Below are 17,593 nucleotides of genomic sequence, written 5' to 3' on the forward strand. Positions count from 1 at the left end.
AGAGAGCTGGTAAAATTAACTTGGGAGAAATAAAAATTGCTATATTAATTGAAAATTAATCTACACATGAAGGAGTCAATAAAATTAAACAGAAATATATTAAAAAGGAAACATTTTTAATTAGTAAATATAACAAAAATTAGTAAAAAAAAGTTTAATTATGATAACATAAAGGAATTTAATATGAAAAATTTATTATTTTGTAGATATAAATTATATCAATATGTTTTTTCTTTGTTCATTGTATATATTTTCTCATTTCTTTGTATATTTGTATGTAGGGTATTCTAATTATTGTTATTATTATTATTATTATTTTTTTTTGGCGACTCATAATAATAATAGTTATAAATTATTGTTATTGTTATGATGAAGATAGATGGCGGGTAAAACGAAAATAGTTAAATTTACCGTTCCAACGGCCGGTTGTCAGGAAGCCCAACCGTCCACAAAATTCACTGTAAAAATAAATAAAAAGGAAAAGGAAAAAAAGATTCAGTCAGATTCCATTCCAGTGGTTCGTTTTCATATTCGCTTCCTTCGCGTCTTCAACATTCAATCAATCAATCTCTGAAAAAGAAAATAAAATCCCTAATTTAGCTTCAAAGACATTTTCGGAAAGGAATTAAAGGATTGAAAACAAAACAAAAAAAAATGAGCAGTCTGAGAACAGTATGTAGGCCCCACACTGTATTCACCTCCTTCATGTGTTGCAGGCACCAAGCTCGATCCAGAGTTAGGGTTTCATTTCGGAACCCTGACTACAAGTCGCCGTTATCTTCGCCTTCTCTTTTCTCTCCTTGGCTCCATGGAAATGAGCCCTGGTTTAGCGTTAATCAGAGGAGAACCGTGGTCAGGGCTTCAAATTGGCCCGATCAGAAATCCCCGTATGAAACTCTCGGTAATCTGTTATATCTTCTTTTCTTTTGTGTTTATGTTAATTTTAGTTTCTTGTTACTGTTTATGGTGTTTCGTAGCTGAAAAAGTAGAGGAAAAAGCGAAAAAAATATCAAATTTTCGTGTACTGTTGGCTATTTAAATAGTACTATTAGCTATTTCCTCTCTCGTCGGAGGAAATTTTGCTTGCTTTTTATTTAATAGAGATGGAGACGGAGATATTATATTCCTTTATTGCTTGTAATTAATTCATTCATTATTGTAATTGATGGAGGTGACTAACAAATTTCTGTGTAATTTTATCTTCAAATACAGAGTTGGAAAGAGATGCAGATGATGAGGAGATTAAAATCGCTTACCGACGATTGGCAAAATTTTATCATCCAGATGGTTAGTTTCCTTCATCTTGTCATTGTATTTTTGGATTGGACTAGTGAAAATTAGTCTGCAACTCAATTTTAGTGACTTGTGGACATTATTATGCATTCTGTTAACTCCCTTTCTATATGTGTTGTAAAATTGTTGCTAGTGACGTTATAAGTTGAATGTAACAGGAATCCTGAAAAGAGAGAAAAAATCACCTTGATAGTGATTACAAAATACTTGGAATAGCTCTGTGATTATAGATTCTTATTGCCCTATTTTTCCTTTTTCTAAAAAAAAAAAAAAAAAGAAGGAAACAAAATTTGTAGCATTTAAAATATGATTAATAGGGAACATGACCAAACTGAAAAACCAAGAGGCTTCTTGACTGCTTTATATGTGCAATTATCGAGTTATAGTGCACAGATGAACAATTTGAATTTCTGAAGGAGGGTGGATTGTGTATATGTTCTTATCATTTCATGTTATATACTTTTGTTTAATTCGAAGCTTGAATTACTGCTTTGGTTGAATGGTTAGAATCTAAGTTAGCTCAATCTTCCAGTGGAGGTTATTTTTCAGGTTGCGTCTTGTTATTTCTTGAGCATCATATGGTCCTGTTAAGTTTGTTTAGACTCCTTTGATTTGTAATGAGCTGTACGGTAATCTCTGCAGCATGATTCCTTTTGTCACTTGTGCTTGGCTGTTTCCTTAGAGGCATCTTTATAAGATAAGAACTTTGAACTCATCTATTTATTCATTTTTCCATGGAAAGTTTATGATGGTAGAGGGACTCTTGAGGAAGGGGAAACAGCTGAAGCTAGATTCATCAAAATTCAGGCTGCATACGAGTTGCTCATGGATGAAGATAAACGGAAACAATACGATATGGATCACAGGGTCAATCCAATGAAGGTAATACTTAAGAATAACAATGCCTATGTGTTATTTTGAATTTGATTGAGAATATTCGAAGGTCTTCCTGGTGAATTGCATTAGTCAGTGAGAGTAATAAATGTGTGAGGTAGAGAGAAAGATACTCTAGCTGGTTTATGAAAAATGCTTGTTTTCTTTTTCCTTTTATCTCCCTTTTCTTCTCTATTTAGTAATTTCCAACCTATCTCTCGAATTAATGGCCTTTCCATATTCATTCTTCCAGGCATCACAAGCATGGATGGAGTGGCTCATGAAAAAGCGAAAAGCTTTTGATCAACGGGGTGATATGGCTATTGCAGCTTGGGCTGAGCAACAGCAGCGTGAAATGAATATCCGTGCACGCCGTCTTTCTCGTTCAAAGGTATTGTAAGCGTTTTCATAATTTCTCAAGTGGTTTAATATACTTAAGTTACTTTATTATTATTACTTTTAATAAGGAGTTAACCAGTTTAATAGTTTAAGGATATTTTTTGGTGTACCATATTCAACTGAAGTATCAATAGAATCGAAGATATAGTTCCTCTGAACTGGGTGCTCGGGGCCCCTGGGTTTTACTAACAGCAAGATTTATCAATTTGAATCATGTCTCGTGGTTGTATCCTGTTCATTGCCAGTAGGGTAGGCCCTAGTACCATTGATATTGGTAATAAAAGCTGCTATTAATTTCAGTCATGCTTCCCCTTCGATTATATTTGGTTGGAACAAAAGAATCTATCAGGCCTTTGTTTATGGTACGGATGCCTCTCTTCATTTGCACATCTCAAACTTGTATATTTTGCTGGGTTGCTAGATTGACCCTGAAGAAGAGAGAAGAATCCTCGCAAGGGAGAAAAAAGCATCGGCGGAGTATTTCAACAATACTCTCAGACGACATACGCTTGTCTTAAAGAAAAGAGATTTGATGCGAAAGAAAGCAGAAGAAGAGAAGAAGAAGGTTATCAGTCAGCTTCTGGCTGCAGAAGGCCTTGAAATGGACACGGATGACGATGAAGCTATGTAAAGAATGATGCACATATGTTGACCCTCTACTCTCAATTACACCTAATACATTCTGGAATATTATTCAGCAGGAGCACACCGATACATATTCTATTTGTAGAAAAGTGAACTGTACATATGATTAATTTTCAGGTAAGAAATGAATGAGAATTGCCATTTAGGAGGCAATTGTCAACCTATTGCACAAATGAAGTGTAGGTCCATTATGTCTATATTCATTATTATTCCAGACTGGAAATAGAACTAGAAGTAATTACAATCATTTTCTTCTGCTTCTCCTTTATGCAAGGTTTAATTACACGATCCCGAATGGATTAATTAGAAAACAAGAAAGTCAGTTCAAAATGCCAACAATATTTCATATAATTTCAGTAATATGTTAGCAGAAAATTTGTCGAATATGTCACCTATATGATGCTGTTAACCTGAAAAATCATGCATGAGGGCCCTTGATGTGAGCTGAATGCCTCTCCACGAGCAGTTCAATGAGGGGCTTTTCCACATCAGAACCGGGCCGAGTCTTGTCACGGCAGACATGAATCTTTTCATCACTCGTGACAACTATAACCTCCTCTTTGCGGGTCAAGAGTTCATTTGCAACAACCACATGCATCTTGTACTTTTTAAGTGCCATATCAGCCTTCTGTAAAAGGATCTCTGAATCTGTCTCGAGCTGTTATAAGCAAAGTAGGGAACAAAATCAGTGCGACTAAAGTAGGGAACAAAATCAGTGCGACATAGTAAACGAGTCCCACGTTGAAGTCCAAGTTAACAAACAAAAAAGAAAAGGTTAAATTGTCTATTTAAGAACTCCTAAGGTGGGTGGTGAAGAGACACAGAAAACATAAGTAGCAAATAACTCCTTGGTGAAACTCAAAGTAACACTGGTATGTAGTATTATGGATATAAAAAGATACAATGTCATTCCCTAGTGAGAGGAACATAATTGAGTCAGCTTTCTGTTAAGATGCTAGGAACACTGAAAGATCACATTCTTTAATATTTTCCTACATTGCCTTTCTTATTATTAAACTGGAATAAACATGAATGAAGGAATCAGAAATTAGATTTCTCTTATGAATATTACCAAATGAACCAGATTCACCGATCATATGATCCAGCTATAACTCTTGAATGGATTTTAAATCATTTTTATTTCAGATAGAGGGCAGATCAACTAGAGTACTTGTCATCTTATAGAAATTTTATGGAATTCATTTACAAATCCATACGCATTCATGTTTGGTACAAATCAAAATTCACTTAGAATTCTACATTTTGTAATTTTCTGAAATTGGTTAGACTTGAACCAAATCCTAGCGAAGTGTAATAAAATCTGCAAATGAATTCTAAACTTAACAAAGTACAAGCTACCATAAATAATTAATTCAAAGAACAAGTTAGTAAATCTAAGTATTCCAAATGAATTCTATAGTTAATCCAAACATGAAAATTCATTTATAAAATGAATTCCTTTAATGAAATTCATTTGCAAATAAAACGAATTCCATATAGATTAGTTCCAAACACTATCTAAGGGAAAGGTCAAGTCAAAACTCTTTGAATCACCAAAAAAGACATTAGAGGATAGGATGACACAACATCTAACCTTGAAAGATATGCAGAAGGCCATGGGAGCCCACTCTTTCCTCAACACTGAGAGCATTTTCGGCACTTGTACCAGTCGCATGTCCAGTGGACCAGATGCGGATTGAATCTTGTGCTCTGCCTGCAAATGTTATTAAGCTATTTAAAACCAATAAACGACGGGAACAACTAAGTCTTAGTCCCAAACTAACTGGGATCAGCTATATGAATCCTTTGTTATCATTTCTGCTATGTCCAATCATGGAAAGAATAAGCAAAAAAGCATAAAATGGGGGAAACAAATGACTTTAAAAAATATATAATTTTGGTAAAAATATAGAAAATTTTTAAAATCATTTTCTTTATTAAGTAATAAACAAGCATAAGATAGACATAACAAAAAAAAGCCTTGAACCTAGACTAGTTGCATTTTGTTCTGTTCATAGCTAGATTCTCATTAATCTCAAGACCATAGATCTTTCAATACCACTTCCCCTCTGTAAGGTTCTAGATCAACCTCTTCCCCTTTTAGCAATCTCTACCCCAAAGTATTCCATCTTCCGGATGAATTAATCATCAAGATCCTCAAAACAATCTATTGCCAATAACCTATGCTCTCTAACCAAGGATTACTTTTTCAAAGCATGGAATACAAATTTCAACAGGCTAATCAAGATCCACCTGGCACCTTCAACATGAACAATCTTCTTACGTTGGCAATAAAGAGACAAACATACAGCAATTTCAAAATAAATAGGAAAATGTTCATGGGCACTGTTATGCTCACAAAATGTGAAATGGGGGTGTAGCTGGCCTAATTTTTAGGACATATCTCTTTCTTTCATTTTTCCTTTTTTTTTTTAAAAAAAAAAAATTGACTCTTAACTTCCACATGATTAGTTCTAGCACATTATGAGTATAACTTTTACATAACATTACCACTGTATCCTATGGGAAAGATTGAACTAATTTAAGTGGAGAATAACCCTTTATGCAATTTATATAAACAGAGAAGCAGTGGGAAATATCTCAAGCTGATCTATACTTTGCTGGGACCAAATGCAGTTGGAAATAATCAGAAAAGTGAAAAAAAAAAAAGAAGTCTTTTTTTTCAACATATTCAACTATTACCATATCCTTCCAAGGGACATAAAAGTCAGACACTGCAGCAGCAAGATAAAACATAGTATGTGGCCCAAGATTCCTTATCGATATTGCAATCATTTGTAACATCTGCCAAGGACACCAGATGTTTATTCATTATATGGATAGTTGCTATAGCAGTATGTAGGAAAAATAATCTGCATGCTGAAGAAAAAATTGAATAAAGATTAAAAAAAAAAATTAACACATAATTGCAACATCACAGATAAGTAGCTGAACAAAATAATGGTTCAGATGATGAATTCCATTCAATGATATGGAAATCAACAAGCCCCAAATTAGTAGTTGACTATTCTCATGTTTGAACACTTGAACTAGCCAATCAAATTCAGTAAATGCCGCTTTAAAGCTGCATTTAGCTGACAAAAGCTTTGAATAAAAATCAATGCATTAAAAGATAAAACTCAGTAACTTTCTGAAATCAACTAACCTTACATGCACACAAGAAAATTGAAAAACAAACTCAAAAGCTGATTGAAACTAACCTGAAGATATTCAAATATGGTTGTAAAGGGAAGTTTTAACAGGTGACCTGCTGCCACAGCCTGCAATGGAAACAAAAGTAAGATGTGCCTCACTGTTTCTGAGTAAATAATACATTGCGTCATATACCAATATGTAAAAAAGCTAAACTGGCAAACAGTAAATATAAGTTATCAATAGTTCATACAGTATGATGACCATTAATGGCTCTCTTGACTGCTTCAGAATATGGTTGTCGGACTGAAATATGAAATGAAACTTGGTCATATAAAATAATAGTTTATGCAATTTAATTTGCAAGCCAATTTAGAAATTCATGCTGCATCTTTTTAAAATAAAAAATAAAAAATAAAAAGAGAAGATAAGGTTTAGAAGTAGAAAGGAATGAGGATATCACATGAACTTACACCGTATATGTTAAACCATTGAGCAAGCATTTATGATAATAAACACATTACACAAACACACAGGGTGGAGATATTGCCAAAGAAAAATTGTTAGTACCAGGGAATGAGGCTATCACATGAACTTAGACCATATGTGTTAAACCACCCAGCAAGAACTTATGATAATACACACACACATATGGGGTGGCAATATTGCCAGAGAAAATTTGTTAATACAAGAAATTGACAAAAAAAACTCTCGTCAATTGACTTAAATGGTTATTTTAGTTTCCTTTTTGATTTTTTTATTTCCACACTTGCTTTTATTTTATTGAAATTGAACAAAAAATATCTTCTTCAATTGACTTAAATAGTTATTCTAGTTTCCTTTTTGATTGTGCGTTTTCACATATGTTTTTGTCTTATTTTCTTCCAATAATATGTTTTAGTAAGTTGTTAACCTCGCAAAACTGGTTTGTCTTTGAAATTATGTATTTTCCATTCATACATTTGAAAGGATCCTTGTCTTCCACAGTGATTACATATAGGTGAAGTAAGTTTTTGTCTCAAACTTATGCAGTTATTATCTATTTTTATTCAATTATGTCTTCTTTTCTTTCAAAAACTTTATGCTTCTCATTTTTCCCTTTCAATTCTAGCATTCTGTGTTTTTTTTTTTTTTTTTTTTTTTTTTTCTATCTCACTGTTCAACAGAGAAACAAAAAGTGGTGATGGAGAGAGAGAAAGAGAGGTATAAGGCATGGTTGAGATAGATAGATAACAAAGGATTACTTTTTAGCATCATTGATAGGTAGATTGATTAAAAATAAAGTATATAAAATATTTACGTAAATAAAAATAAAAATAAAGTTAAAACTATTAAATTCAATTGAAGAAGGTTTTTTCCCTCAATTTCAATGTCAAAAATAAAAATTGTTTTGACTATAACAATTTTTGCTCTAGAAATATCGCCACCCTATATTGAAATTTCCTAATGAAGATCCAGCACTGATTCCTTCAAATAGAAACTACAGACCTTGAATATCGGATTCATCAATGAATTCAAAACACTCAAGCAGTGGATCATCCGGAAGAGATCGACAATACGGCTGGAAAGTTCCCCTGCATAAGAAGGCAGTAAATTATCAGAAGACAAACCCCATTAAGCAGCACATCTCATCTGCTAATAGGGAAGATTCAAAGGTTACTATGATAAACACGTGATATCTCAGAAAGGGGAAGGAAGAAGAAAATACCTCCTATATAAATATATAACTGCATATCCAGCATTGATAAAGTATCTGCAATACAATCATTCAATAAACTCAACCTATCTAAAATGAAAAAGGAGACAAAATAAATAATTCTCTATATGTCAAGATCTAAAGTGATTACTCAGTTGACGTCGCTCCTCTATGACCTGAGCTAAAATTATCAATATATCGAACACAACGCTGTTCTAGGGGAACTGTGGTGCCGCCAGAACTCACACACACAACTCTCCTAGCACTTCCATTTCCTGCATTTTCCACATCAAAATAACCAACCCTTTAATGCAGAAACTCATACAAATATATAACAGAGTTCTATCAAATAATCCTCACCTGGCGTTGCAGAATTCAGTTCAATGAACTCCTTCAATTTCTTACTGATATCAGCACTGTCTTTTAGAGGAGGAGCCGATTCGAAAAACGATTCGATTTCTGCGTTCACTTGACCGAGTGGAACTTCAATTGCTGTTCCATTTGTTGATTCCATTTAGAATCCCTAAAATTTTCGAATTGCAAAATCAGAAATGCATCCAATCAAATTCAAAAAGGAGAAAGAAAGCCTCCATTGAAAGCAATCGAAAGCAATAGAATTTATCTACCAAACTCACCAAATAAGAGAAGGGACCAGAGAGAGAACCGAGAGGTGGGGTTAACTGTTAAGCGCAAAGTCACCTATTCCGAGTTGAATTTATAGCAAAGGAAATTTCGTTTCCTGAGTTTTGTGATAATGAATTTAATTTTGCTGTGCGGCGTAGATAGCAACAGAAGTGCCCATTCCCGCGATTCGTTGGGTGCAGGTGTAACCGTCTCCATCTACATTCAGCAGCCAACCGTTTATATTGTTGATAATCCCATTATTGAGTGCAACCAAATGCCAACAACGCCATTGATCAGCTCCATTGCTGCGTTTCAATGCTCCAACTCAAAAAATTCACTATATAATTTTATGCTACTCTTCTCTCCGAATAAATTTATTTCTGAGGTTACCATATCTAATCATGGAAAATGTTTTTTTAAAAAAATAATAAATATTTTTATATAAGGAAAAAAAAATTAAGAGAAAAATATTTTCTATATATTCATAATTTCATTTAAATATTTTTTTAATTTTTAAATACAATATTGGTAAACCTTTTATAATATTTATAAATCCAGGTCATTGCATTTTTCATACTTAATCATCATCAGGATTTTTTAATTAAAAAAATTTTCTAATAACTATATATATATATATATATATTGGTTAACTCTAGATATTTTTATAGTATTATAAAATCAAAAATTTTAATTAATATTTAATATTTAATATTAAAACTAAATGAGAGAAAATAAATTGTTGGGCCGATAAAAACTGCAAGTCGTTAGGCATAATGATAGAGGAACAACAACAAGAGATATTGGTAGTAAACAAAAGGCATTGACTGATACTTTGGTGGCTGGCAGAAACCCGTTTTAGCGGCATCAATAATTTTAAATTTTCAAGTCTTGAAGTCATTTATTTATGAAAACTCTTTTTTTTTTTTTTTTTTTGTTAATTTGATAAATGTGCAGATTTATGTCCTTATAAGGTTGATGATTGCTTATGAAAGAAACATTACAATATGGATACACTTCATCTTGAAGGATGGGTTTTATTCACAAACAATTTAAAATCATTATACGTCGTTCGTGTAATTTAATTCCTACTTTAAGGATTCGACATGAACATATATTTTTTTATATCTATTGAATTTTAGGTGTGAATAAAAATCTCACCTTGAAATTGTATCACTTATAAGTGTATGAGTAAATTTTATATTGAAAAGTAATATATATATATATACATATATGTCAATGGAATTTTAAGTGTGAGTAAATTCTATATTGAAAAGGTATGAAAAAAGGCTAATAAAATATAAGTTTGTGAAAGGCTAATAATTTCTTTTAAGAAAATGTCTATTAATATAAAATAATATAATCTTTATTTAGAGATGATATTGGCAGAAATGTTAATCTTCTACTAAAAAGTTAATCTTTTTTTTCAAACAAAACTTTCTATAATAATTACAAAATTTTACTTATTTTCTTATAAGATATATAATAAACAAAATTCACAAGAAGAAATTTAAGAATATAATAACAATATATTGTCATCCAAATATCACTAATGACACTTCATTTCTCCGAATGAAAATGTTTTAAAACTTATTTGTTTTCTAATTGAAAGTAATATAGATTTTAATTATTTTGAAAAACAAACGGCTTAGAAGGGAAAACAGAAATTGAACCCGACGTGAATCGAACACGCAACCTTCTGATCTGGAGTCAGACGCGCTACCATTGCGCCACGGATTCTAGTTGTGTTATATGGTTTATATAATTATTTTTTTGGATACAACTGGGGGAACTCGCTATACCGAATTCAAATAATTTTTTCCCGCCAAAGACAGCTAGCAATCCCGTATGCTGGAGCTTCTGTTACTCTGTTTTGCTTCCCAAGAAAACCATAGTACTGAACTACAAAACCCAAACTTTCTCTTTCTTGCAGGGGAAAAAGAAAAATCCCCATGGAAGAAAAACCTAAACAGGACGCAAAGATCGATATGGCAGAGCCCACATTCCCTTTAGATTTCAACGAATCTCTTCAAAACCAAAAGACGCCATTCTTCAATTCCAGCTCTCGTAGAAGAAGAAATGACACATGGGTAATTTCCATCTTTGTTATCTTCCATCTGATAGCGTTCGTGGCCACCATGATCGTCAACGACTGTTGGAGTAACTCTCATGGAGATTGCACTGTGAAAACTCTACGGAGGATGTCGTTCCAGCCACTCTCCGAGAACCCACTGCTCGGTCCCTCTGCTTCCACGTTAGGTTTCTAGCTCTTGTTATGGGATTTCCTTTTGTTTTCAATGCGTTTGCTTCTTGTTTCATTCTGTTTCTTAATTGAAAGTTAATCTGATTGGATTCGCTTTGCAGGATTTATTAGAAGCAGCGAAATTGATATTAGGTTCCAATTGATTTCTATTTTATCTGATTTGTCTTTTAATACTTCTGATGATTTCTGAGATAGTTTGAGGGAAATTGTTGTTTGTTGTGTTTCACGACATTTCGATGAAGCCAAAATAATGCACTAAAGATATTTGCAGTTTGCTCGGTGAGAAATGTGGGGTAAACGGGAAGAATGGTCTTTGTTATATGGTGGCTTACGGTTTTTAGGGCTCTCTATTTTCACATTCATGTCGTTGCTTATTTTTCACAATTACTTTATCTCAAGTTACAGATCAATAACTTTTTTTCTGATAATCCTGCCTTTCCCCGTTTATATGTGCATTTTGTACGTTTACTCTTTAAAATTAAATGATAATTGCGAGAAACAATAATTTCTCAAATTGGTTCCCCGTTTTGCTTCACTCAATGTCAAACCAAAACTAGGAGGATTCTTTTACTTTAGTGAACTGGTCCGTGTAACATCAGGATTGCTATATGCAGAAAACTTCTACTGCAAAAAGGTTGATTAACTGTAGTTGGATTCTAGGCCTAGTTTTAGCATGTGTATTGGATCCTGGAACCTTTTTATTGGAAGCAAAACATGACACGGGAGAAAATTAACAAAGATGCTTTTCAAGTATTAATGCAAGTCAAAAGAAGCTTTTCAATTTCAAATACCAAAAGAATAGTATTTCATTTCAGAATGGAAGTGGTTGAATATTTTATGTAATTGAAAGGCTATATCCTAAAAATTAAGTCAAACTGAAGATGTTTCAGACAGCTTTTAGCTCATTTATTTAGGTATGTCTTTAATATCATTTGTTCAAGTACTCTGAAGATTTAGTAACATATTGCTAAAATTTTCATGCTACAATAGGCTCGATAAAGTGGGGGCTCTTCGCAAGACATTGTTAGTGGAACATCAAACTTGGCATCTTCTCTCATGTCCATGGTTGCATTCGGGGCTCATCCACCTTATCATCAACCTTATAGGTGTTATCTTCTTAGGAATTTACCTAGAGCAAGAATTTGGGCCATGTAAGAATTTGAATCTTAATTTCTGTCACCATGTAAATGATAGGTGTTGTATTGTTAATGGAGGATGATTTTTTATTCTTATTCCCTTTTTTTTTTTTTTTCTGTTTCACAGTAAGGACTGGGATAATCTACATTTTTTCTGGTTTTTTTGGCACCTTGGTGACTGCACTTTTTGTTCGAGATAGCCCAGCAGTTAGTTCCTCTGGTGCTCAATTTGGATTACTTGGGGCTACACTTTCTGCACTTATAAGGAACTGGAAACTTTACTCTAATAAGGTCATTATTTTTCTCGTCCTCTATTTATCTCTCTTTCCAGAGTTATTTTTATTGACTCACTTGATTGCAGGTTGCAGCTCTGCTGATACTTTTTGCTGTCTTTGCCTGTAACATCATGCTTGGTTTACTACCTTATGTCAGCAACTATTCAAACATTGGAGGTCTTATATCAGGATTTCTACTTGGACTTGCACTTTTATCTACCCCTCAACTTAGGCAATTGGCTCCAAATAAATCAGGCTTTTATGACAAGGGTGTCAAAAATTTCTTTAACTCAAAGCAGAAGCTGGACAGGCCTGTGCTGAGGAGTGTTTCTCTTCTTATTTTTGCTTTTCTGTGAGTTCTTCTTCTTCATACCCAAAAAAGAGTCTTCTGTTTGCTTGTCATTTTAATATTATGTGATTCTAAAAGGAGCTAGCTGTGCAGGCTGTTAGTATTTCTTGTGGTAGCACTCTTGGGCTTCAATATCAGCCAATATTGCCAGTGGTGCAGATATTTTGACTGCATTCCTTCCAAAAGGTGGAACTGCAATGACATGACAACTTCTTGTGAGGTATAATTTTGATTTTATCTCGTCAATTTGACATACTTAACTGATGATTTAATTGCCAAGCAGTCATGAAAGAAGAAAGGAAAACCAAAAAAAAAAAACCTTGCACCTTAGAGTTCTCATATCTTCTCTTTTGAAGCTTTAGCAGTCAAAGGAGGTTTCACTAATACAGAAGTTGAACTGAACTAGGAAAATCTTATATAAATTTTAGTTGCATCAATATCTAGAAATTTACTCTGCATAAAAAATTTATTTCCACCAACATACTATGCAATTATCAGGGTCCCTTTAAATGGGAAGTGTCAAAAAGAGGAGTGCTAAAAGCAAAAGATAGGTGAAGAAAATATTTCGCCTATAATATCAACTTGAAAATTTTACTGTATCTTCATTATTCATACTATATTATTAGGAAGGTTACAGATGACAAATTATATCCCTTCTTGACACTAATGATTTCATACTTTCATTTGACTGACCCTTCCTTCAGATACAGTAAAAGCAATTGAAGTTGAGTAGCAAAAAGCGTGTTGCTCTTAAGTTCAAGGCTGAGAAGTTAAATTTATCATAAACGGACCAAAAAAGAAATGATTTCTCATTTGTTGCTTCCCAATGTCAATTCACCTGCAATTTTCTTTACCATTTATAATTTGGCCCTTATTTGTTATTTAGGAACCTTTGGTCAATTATAAACTGCAGTCTTATTTGTTGGTGACTACTGTGTTTTGCAATGTCATGCTAAAAATGAAATGTTAAGTGCAGACCATGTTAAGTGATACACAGTCAACTTTGACCTGCATGGGTAACGGCAACTTCAGAATTTTTCCTTTTACCAACATTTCACAAGAGAGGACCAGGGATTTGTGCACTCTTATATGCTCCTGAAAACATGCAATATTTTTGGCTGCTTTCTGTACTTGATTTTCTTTTATTTTGGTAAATTCTGTAGTAAGGCAAAGCAAGGCAAGGGGTCACTTTGTGATACGGTGTAAAGAGCTTGTGAACTTGAATGCAGAATTGACATTATTGATGAGAAATATATTGGACCTTAAATGAATATTCTCTGTTGATCAAACTGTGATCTTTCTATTACTTAACCCATCTTGTGTCCTGACCCAAAATGTCTTTGGCAAATGTGAATATTGCAGACTGATGGCGAAGCCAAAATATTAACTAAACGAAGGGGATAAATGGTTAAAGTATTACAAGAAAAGCTTCAGGTCTTGGATTTGAAACCCACAACCTACACCTCAAATTTTTTTTTACGAAAAAATGCTCCCTCTTCTGTTGAATGTGATTTTCCCCATTATGGGAAAATTTATTAAAACCTTCTGAATTTATTCTATAAAATTTTGTAGAGTTCATTATTTTTTTAATTTGACATGCTCATATTATTCAGCGCCCATGGCCTAATGGATAAGGCGCCTGACTTCTAATCAGGCGATTGTGGGTTCGAATCCCACTGGGCGTGTTCCTTTTTATTGACATATGCCTATATTTGGGCCTGGGCCTCTGTGTGTAATGCTAGTTATTAGCACAAAAATGACTAACGAACCCAACAAATTTTACTACAATATATGAACTTTTCTTTCATTTTACTTTCTCTTTTATTTTCCATTGGCCTTTATTTTCTGAATTTTAATTATTACATGTGGCTGAGGTCTGCATTGAGCCCTTTCATAGGGCCAACCAGCCGCAATGCTTTTATTATAGGATTGTGAGTACATTATTGAAATATATATATATATATATATATATATTACATTATACTACAACAACAACTACTTTTACAACTTACATAAAGCATCTAATGATGTGGGTCTATAATCCCTATAACACAAAAAAAAAAAAAAAAAGTGTATGAAGCATTTTCAATTAAAAATATTTTATATAATTAATATTTGTTTTTTTTTTTTCAACCCAAAGCCCTACTTAACTAATCCCTCTCCTTCCAATGCCAAAATCTAGCTCTAAACATGATAAAGGGTGTACCTTGTTCAGTTTCTTTTCTTTTCCATCATTAAACAAAAGAAAAAAAATTTTGATACTAAAATGCTGCGATTTACAATCCAAAATAGTTTGATTTAGTCGTTAAAGTGCACTAGATCCCACTCTTGTGACTGCAGGATGGGGTCATGGAGTCAACATGTCAGAAAGAGCTTTTAAACAAATTGTTTTCCATCCGAAAGAAATTAGTCTCTCATTTATCGGGATTCCCACTTTAAATCAAAATATGGCTTGAACATTTAAGTTTTATCTGGACAATTATTAATACCCATATCGCTAAAAATCACAAGTTATTGGACATATATAGTATCTAATTACTCCATAGCTTACATATCCTTAAACATGGAATAGCAACAATCTATGTTGCTTATTTTTGCCAAGTAGGATTTTCAATTTAAACTTAATTAATTAATTAACTAATAAATAAACTTTTAATTGTCAATTTGTTACATACTGTATATTGAAAAGAGACCAAAGACCAAATTAATAGACTTGTGTGCTTGTCAAAGCTAAAATTGCATGATCAAATAAACATTATGCATAGTTTTGATTTGCCTTTTTGGACCACTTAAACGTGCAGTTATGTGTCTAAATTTAATACACACACATGCAAGCCTCTCAGCATTCTATCTACCAATTAAAACAATGGGATTAAGAAACATCACATATCATTTTGGTTTGGTATAATTTTTTCAATAATTAAATTCAGTTGAAATTTCATTTTTTGAATTAAAATCAATCACTTTCCCAAATAAAAAATTAATTTATAACAGGAATGGAAAAAAAAATATCCATTTTCTTGCAAGATCAAGAATACTATTTACATGCAAATGGAATCAAGAACTAAAGAGGTTGAGCTGGTTAAGTCACTCCTGGTCAAGATCACCAAACATGTCACCTATCAAAATTTATTTTGCTAGCAATTGCATTTTCTTCCTATTTGTTATGCACCATTAAGGCTCCAACCACTAATTTTGCAATATGTGGCATGTTGGTGGGACAAATTCCCTTAACCATATTGGCATGCAAATTCTTAATTTAAAAAATACTTGCCTTGATCGAGTGTATACCTCACTTATAAACCAAATAAATGAAATTAAGGATTTTCTTAAAAGTTTATCTTCTTTTTTTTTTCTTTCAAGTGTATGATAAAGAATATCACCGTTTCAATAAAAATCATTAATTTCATTGATTTGTTTATAAATGAGACCGTGAAACTGGACCAAGTAAGTTTTTTCTGATTCTTATATCAAAATCTTAATTGTGAAAAAGTGAAAAAAAAGTACCTTTTAAGGTTCTCATTGGATGCCCCATTTTTTATAAAGCATATAAGCACTACTCTTACATACATGACTATAAATGCTTAATTGAACTCAAGCTTGTTAATGAACAAAGTTTTGGAAGGCTCCCTCTTTTTAGGGTAAGGGGAGGAGGAAGAGGGATAAAAGCCACCTATAGTGGGAAGGAATCCTTAAGTGGGTTTTTGCCAAGTTGAACCAAAAGGCAAACGAAGCACCCTTTATAGTTTATAATGTATCCCTTTCACTATCTATCAATATTAGTCAAGGAGAGGTAATGGGTTATAGGGTCTATAGCCCCAATCCAAAGAGTATGGTATGGTCTTAAGTATGATAATTGGGTCCTTTCTTGGCATATCATCATTTCTAGCTAGTTTTCTTTATAAAAGATATGCTTATTGCTTGACCCTCATTTCATTTTCATATCATTAATGTCCTTGCCACACTTGTACAAATTATGTAATATATATATATATATATATATATATATATATATATTACATAATAGATGTAGCCCTCCTCTTAATTGACCAAATTAGTGAAAATCTTATTTTAAAATTATATTAGTTTCCTGAATATTACAAAAATGATTAATCTTGGTGAGAATGCTGAAGAATATTTTTGTTGTAGATAACTAAAATTTTAATTTAAAATAAATAGTGACAAATGTCAAATAACATTGGTAGCATTAGGTTGTATTTGATTCCTAAATTTCTCAAAAAAATTTTATCTATAAATTTTATTTAATTTATTAAAAATAAACATACCAATATTCTCAAAAATTTTAATATTTAAAGTTTAATTCCTCAGTGGGCAAATCGATAAATATAATCATAAAAGGAAAAGAAAAGTGCTATCAAAATATCAAGCTATGGATGTAGCTATGCATAGCATAGGTACTTTGCCTGAACTTTATTTATATAGTGGATTTTTTTTTTTCTTTTGCCTATTTTTATCAATTGAAAGGCTCACATTAGGATAAAAAAAGGCAATAGATGATGTTGATTTATGTAGTCTTTTCATTTATAGTTTATCCCTAATCAAGTCCCTATGGTACAATAGTACCACTATTGAGAAGATTGCAAATATATATTGTAAAATAAATAAATAAATAAAATAAGAAGAAGAGAATGAAAAATTGATGAGCCATGGAGGGCATGAGTTGACGAATTAAATACCAAAACTCTAGGCTTTTGGGTAATTGGGTCATGTCGATGTAATGTTAATGTGTGTTGTGGCCCATTAATATGTCCTCTTCTAACTAAAGTTGTCCACACGTAAATCTGACCTTAGGACATATTCTCTATCTATCAAACCCATTTCAGCCATTGATCAATGGAGATCTTGTGCTCAAATGATTAACTATCTATC

General features: G+C 32.6%; 3 protein-coding genes and 2 non-coding genes across 7 annotated transcripts; 3 read left to right on the forward strand and 2 right to left on the reverse strand.

Moving 5' to 3' along the window:
• The first annotated feature begins 490 nt into the window (after nucleotides 1–490).
• LOC105638861 (Chaperone DnaJ-domain superfamily protein) lies at nucleotides 491–3,457 on the forward strand. The gene is made up of 5 exons (XM_012222739.4): nucleotides 491–901; nucleotides 1,213–1,287; nucleotides 2,036–2,175; nucleotides 2,420–2,557; nucleotides 2,987–3,457. The coding sequence occupies exons 1-5, from the start codon at nucleotides 655–657 to the stop codon at nucleotides 3,194–3,196; spliced, it is 810 nt and encodes a 269-aa protein (XP_012078129.1). The 5' UTR covers nucleotides 491–654; the 3' UTR covers nucleotides 3,197–3,457.
• LOC105638860 (phosphopantothenate--cysteine ligase 2) lies at nucleotides 3,389–9,041 on the reverse strand. The gene is made up of 10 exons (XM_012222738.3): nucleotides 8,695–9,041; nucleotides 8,420–8,582; nucleotides 8,211–8,334; nucleotides 8,072–8,116; nucleotides 7,852–7,937; nucleotides 6,617–6,669; nucleotides 6,432–6,491; nucleotides 5,914–6,015; nucleotides 4,805–4,924; nucleotides 3,389–3,868 (listed from the first exon to the last, which is right to left on the reverse strand). The coding sequence occupies exons 2-10, from the start codon at nucleotides 8,571–8,573 to the stop codon at nucleotides 3,629–3,631; spliced, it is 984 nt and encodes a 327-aa protein (XP_012078128.1). The 5' UTR covers nucleotides 8,574–8,582; nucleotides 8,695–9,041; the 3' UTR covers nucleotides 3,389–3,628.
• A 1,307-nt stretch (nucleotides 9,042–10,348) lies between these two features.
• Nucleotides 10,349–10,420, reverse strand: TRNAW-CCA (transfer RNA tryptophan (anticodon CCA)). The gene has a single exon. It is a non-coding gene; the product is annotated as a tRNA-Trp (tRNA).
• A 129-nt stretch (nucleotides 10,421–10,549) lies between these two features.
• Nucleotides 10,550–13,974, forward strand: KOM (Rhomboid-related intramembrane serine protease family protein). Of its 3 annotated transcripts, none has more exons than XM_012222742.4 (6): nucleotides 10,550–10,934; nucleotides 11,934–12,094; nucleotides 12,207–12,370; nucleotides 12,441–12,706; nucleotides 12,797–12,923; nucleotides 13,590–13,688. In XM_012222742.4, exons 1-6 carry the CDS (start codon nucleotides 10,633–10,635, stop codon nucleotides 13,671–13,673), a joined length of 1,104 nt encoding a protein of 367 aa, XP_012078132.2. In that variant the 5' UTR covers nucleotides 10,550–10,632; the 3' UTR covers nucleotides 13,674–13,688. The 3 variants fall into 3 exon arrangements, with proteins under 3 accessions (XP_012078132.2, XP_012078133.2, XP_012078131.2); XM_012222743.4 differs by lacking the exon at nucleotides 13,590–13,688 and adding an exon at nucleotides 13,408–13,583 and having other exon boundaries at nucleotides 10,552–10,934; XM_012222741.4 differs by having other exon boundaries at nucleotides 10,554–10,934; nucleotides 13,680–13,974.
• A 341-nt stretch (nucleotides 13,975–14,315) lies between these two features.
• Nucleotides 14,316–14,388, forward strand: TRNAR-UCU (transfer RNA arginine (anticodon UCU)). Its single transcript has one exon. It is a non-coding gene; the product is annotated as a tRNA-Arg (tRNA).
• Nucleotides 14,389–17,593: the final 3,205 nt, after the last annotated feature.

Source organism: Jatropha curcas, chromosome 9 (assembly GCF_041381405.1).
Source record: "Jatropha curcas cultivar XTBG-Jc1 chromosome 9, XTBG_Jcur_1.0, whole genome shotgun sequence".
Taxonomy (NCBI): domain Eukaryota; kingdom Viridiplantae; phylum Streptophyta; class Magnoliopsida; order Malpighiales; family Euphorbiaceae; genus Jatropha; species Jatropha curcas.

Excerpts from the sequence above, each read along its gene's own strand:
- LOC105638861 (XM_012222739.4), top strand. The coding sequence starts at position 655 with ATGAGCAGTCTGAGAACAGTATGTAGGCCCCACACTGTATTCACCTCC. Across the intron at positions 902-1,212 it reads ATCCCCGTATGAAACTCTCG|AGTTGGAAAGAGATGCAGAT; the intron begins GTAATCTGTTAT and ends CTTCAAATACAG. Across the intron at positions 2,558-2,986 it reads GCCGTCTTTCTCGTTCAAAG|ATTGACCCTGAAGAAGAGAG; the intron begins GTATTGTAAGCG and ends CTGGGTTGCTAG.
- KOM (XM_012222741.4), top strand. The coding sequence starts at position 10,633 with ATGGAAGAAAAACCTAAACAGGACGCAAAGATCGATATGGCAGAGCCC. Across the intron at positions 10,935-11,933 it reads CTCGGTCCCTCTGCTTCCAC|GCTCGATAAAGTGGGGGCTC; the intron begins GTTAGGTTTCTA and ends ATGCTACAATAG. Across the intron at positions 12,371-12,440 it reads GGAAACTTTACTCTAATAAG|GTTGCAGCTCTGCTGATACT; the intron begins GTCATTATTTTT and ends ACTTGATTGCAG.
- LOC105638860 (XM_012222738.3), bottom strand. The coding sequence starts at position 8,573 with ATGGAATCAACAAATGGAACAGCAATTGAAGTTCCACTCGGTCAAGTG. Across the intron at positions 8,117-8,210 it reads AGAGGAGCGACGTCAACTGA|ATACTTTATCAATGCTGGAT; the intron begins GTAATCACTTTA and ends ATTGTATTGCAG. Across the intron at positions 4,925-5,913 it reads ATGTCCCTTGGAAGGATATG|GCAGAGCACAAGATTCAATC; the intron begins GTAATAGTTGAA and ends TAACATTTGCAG.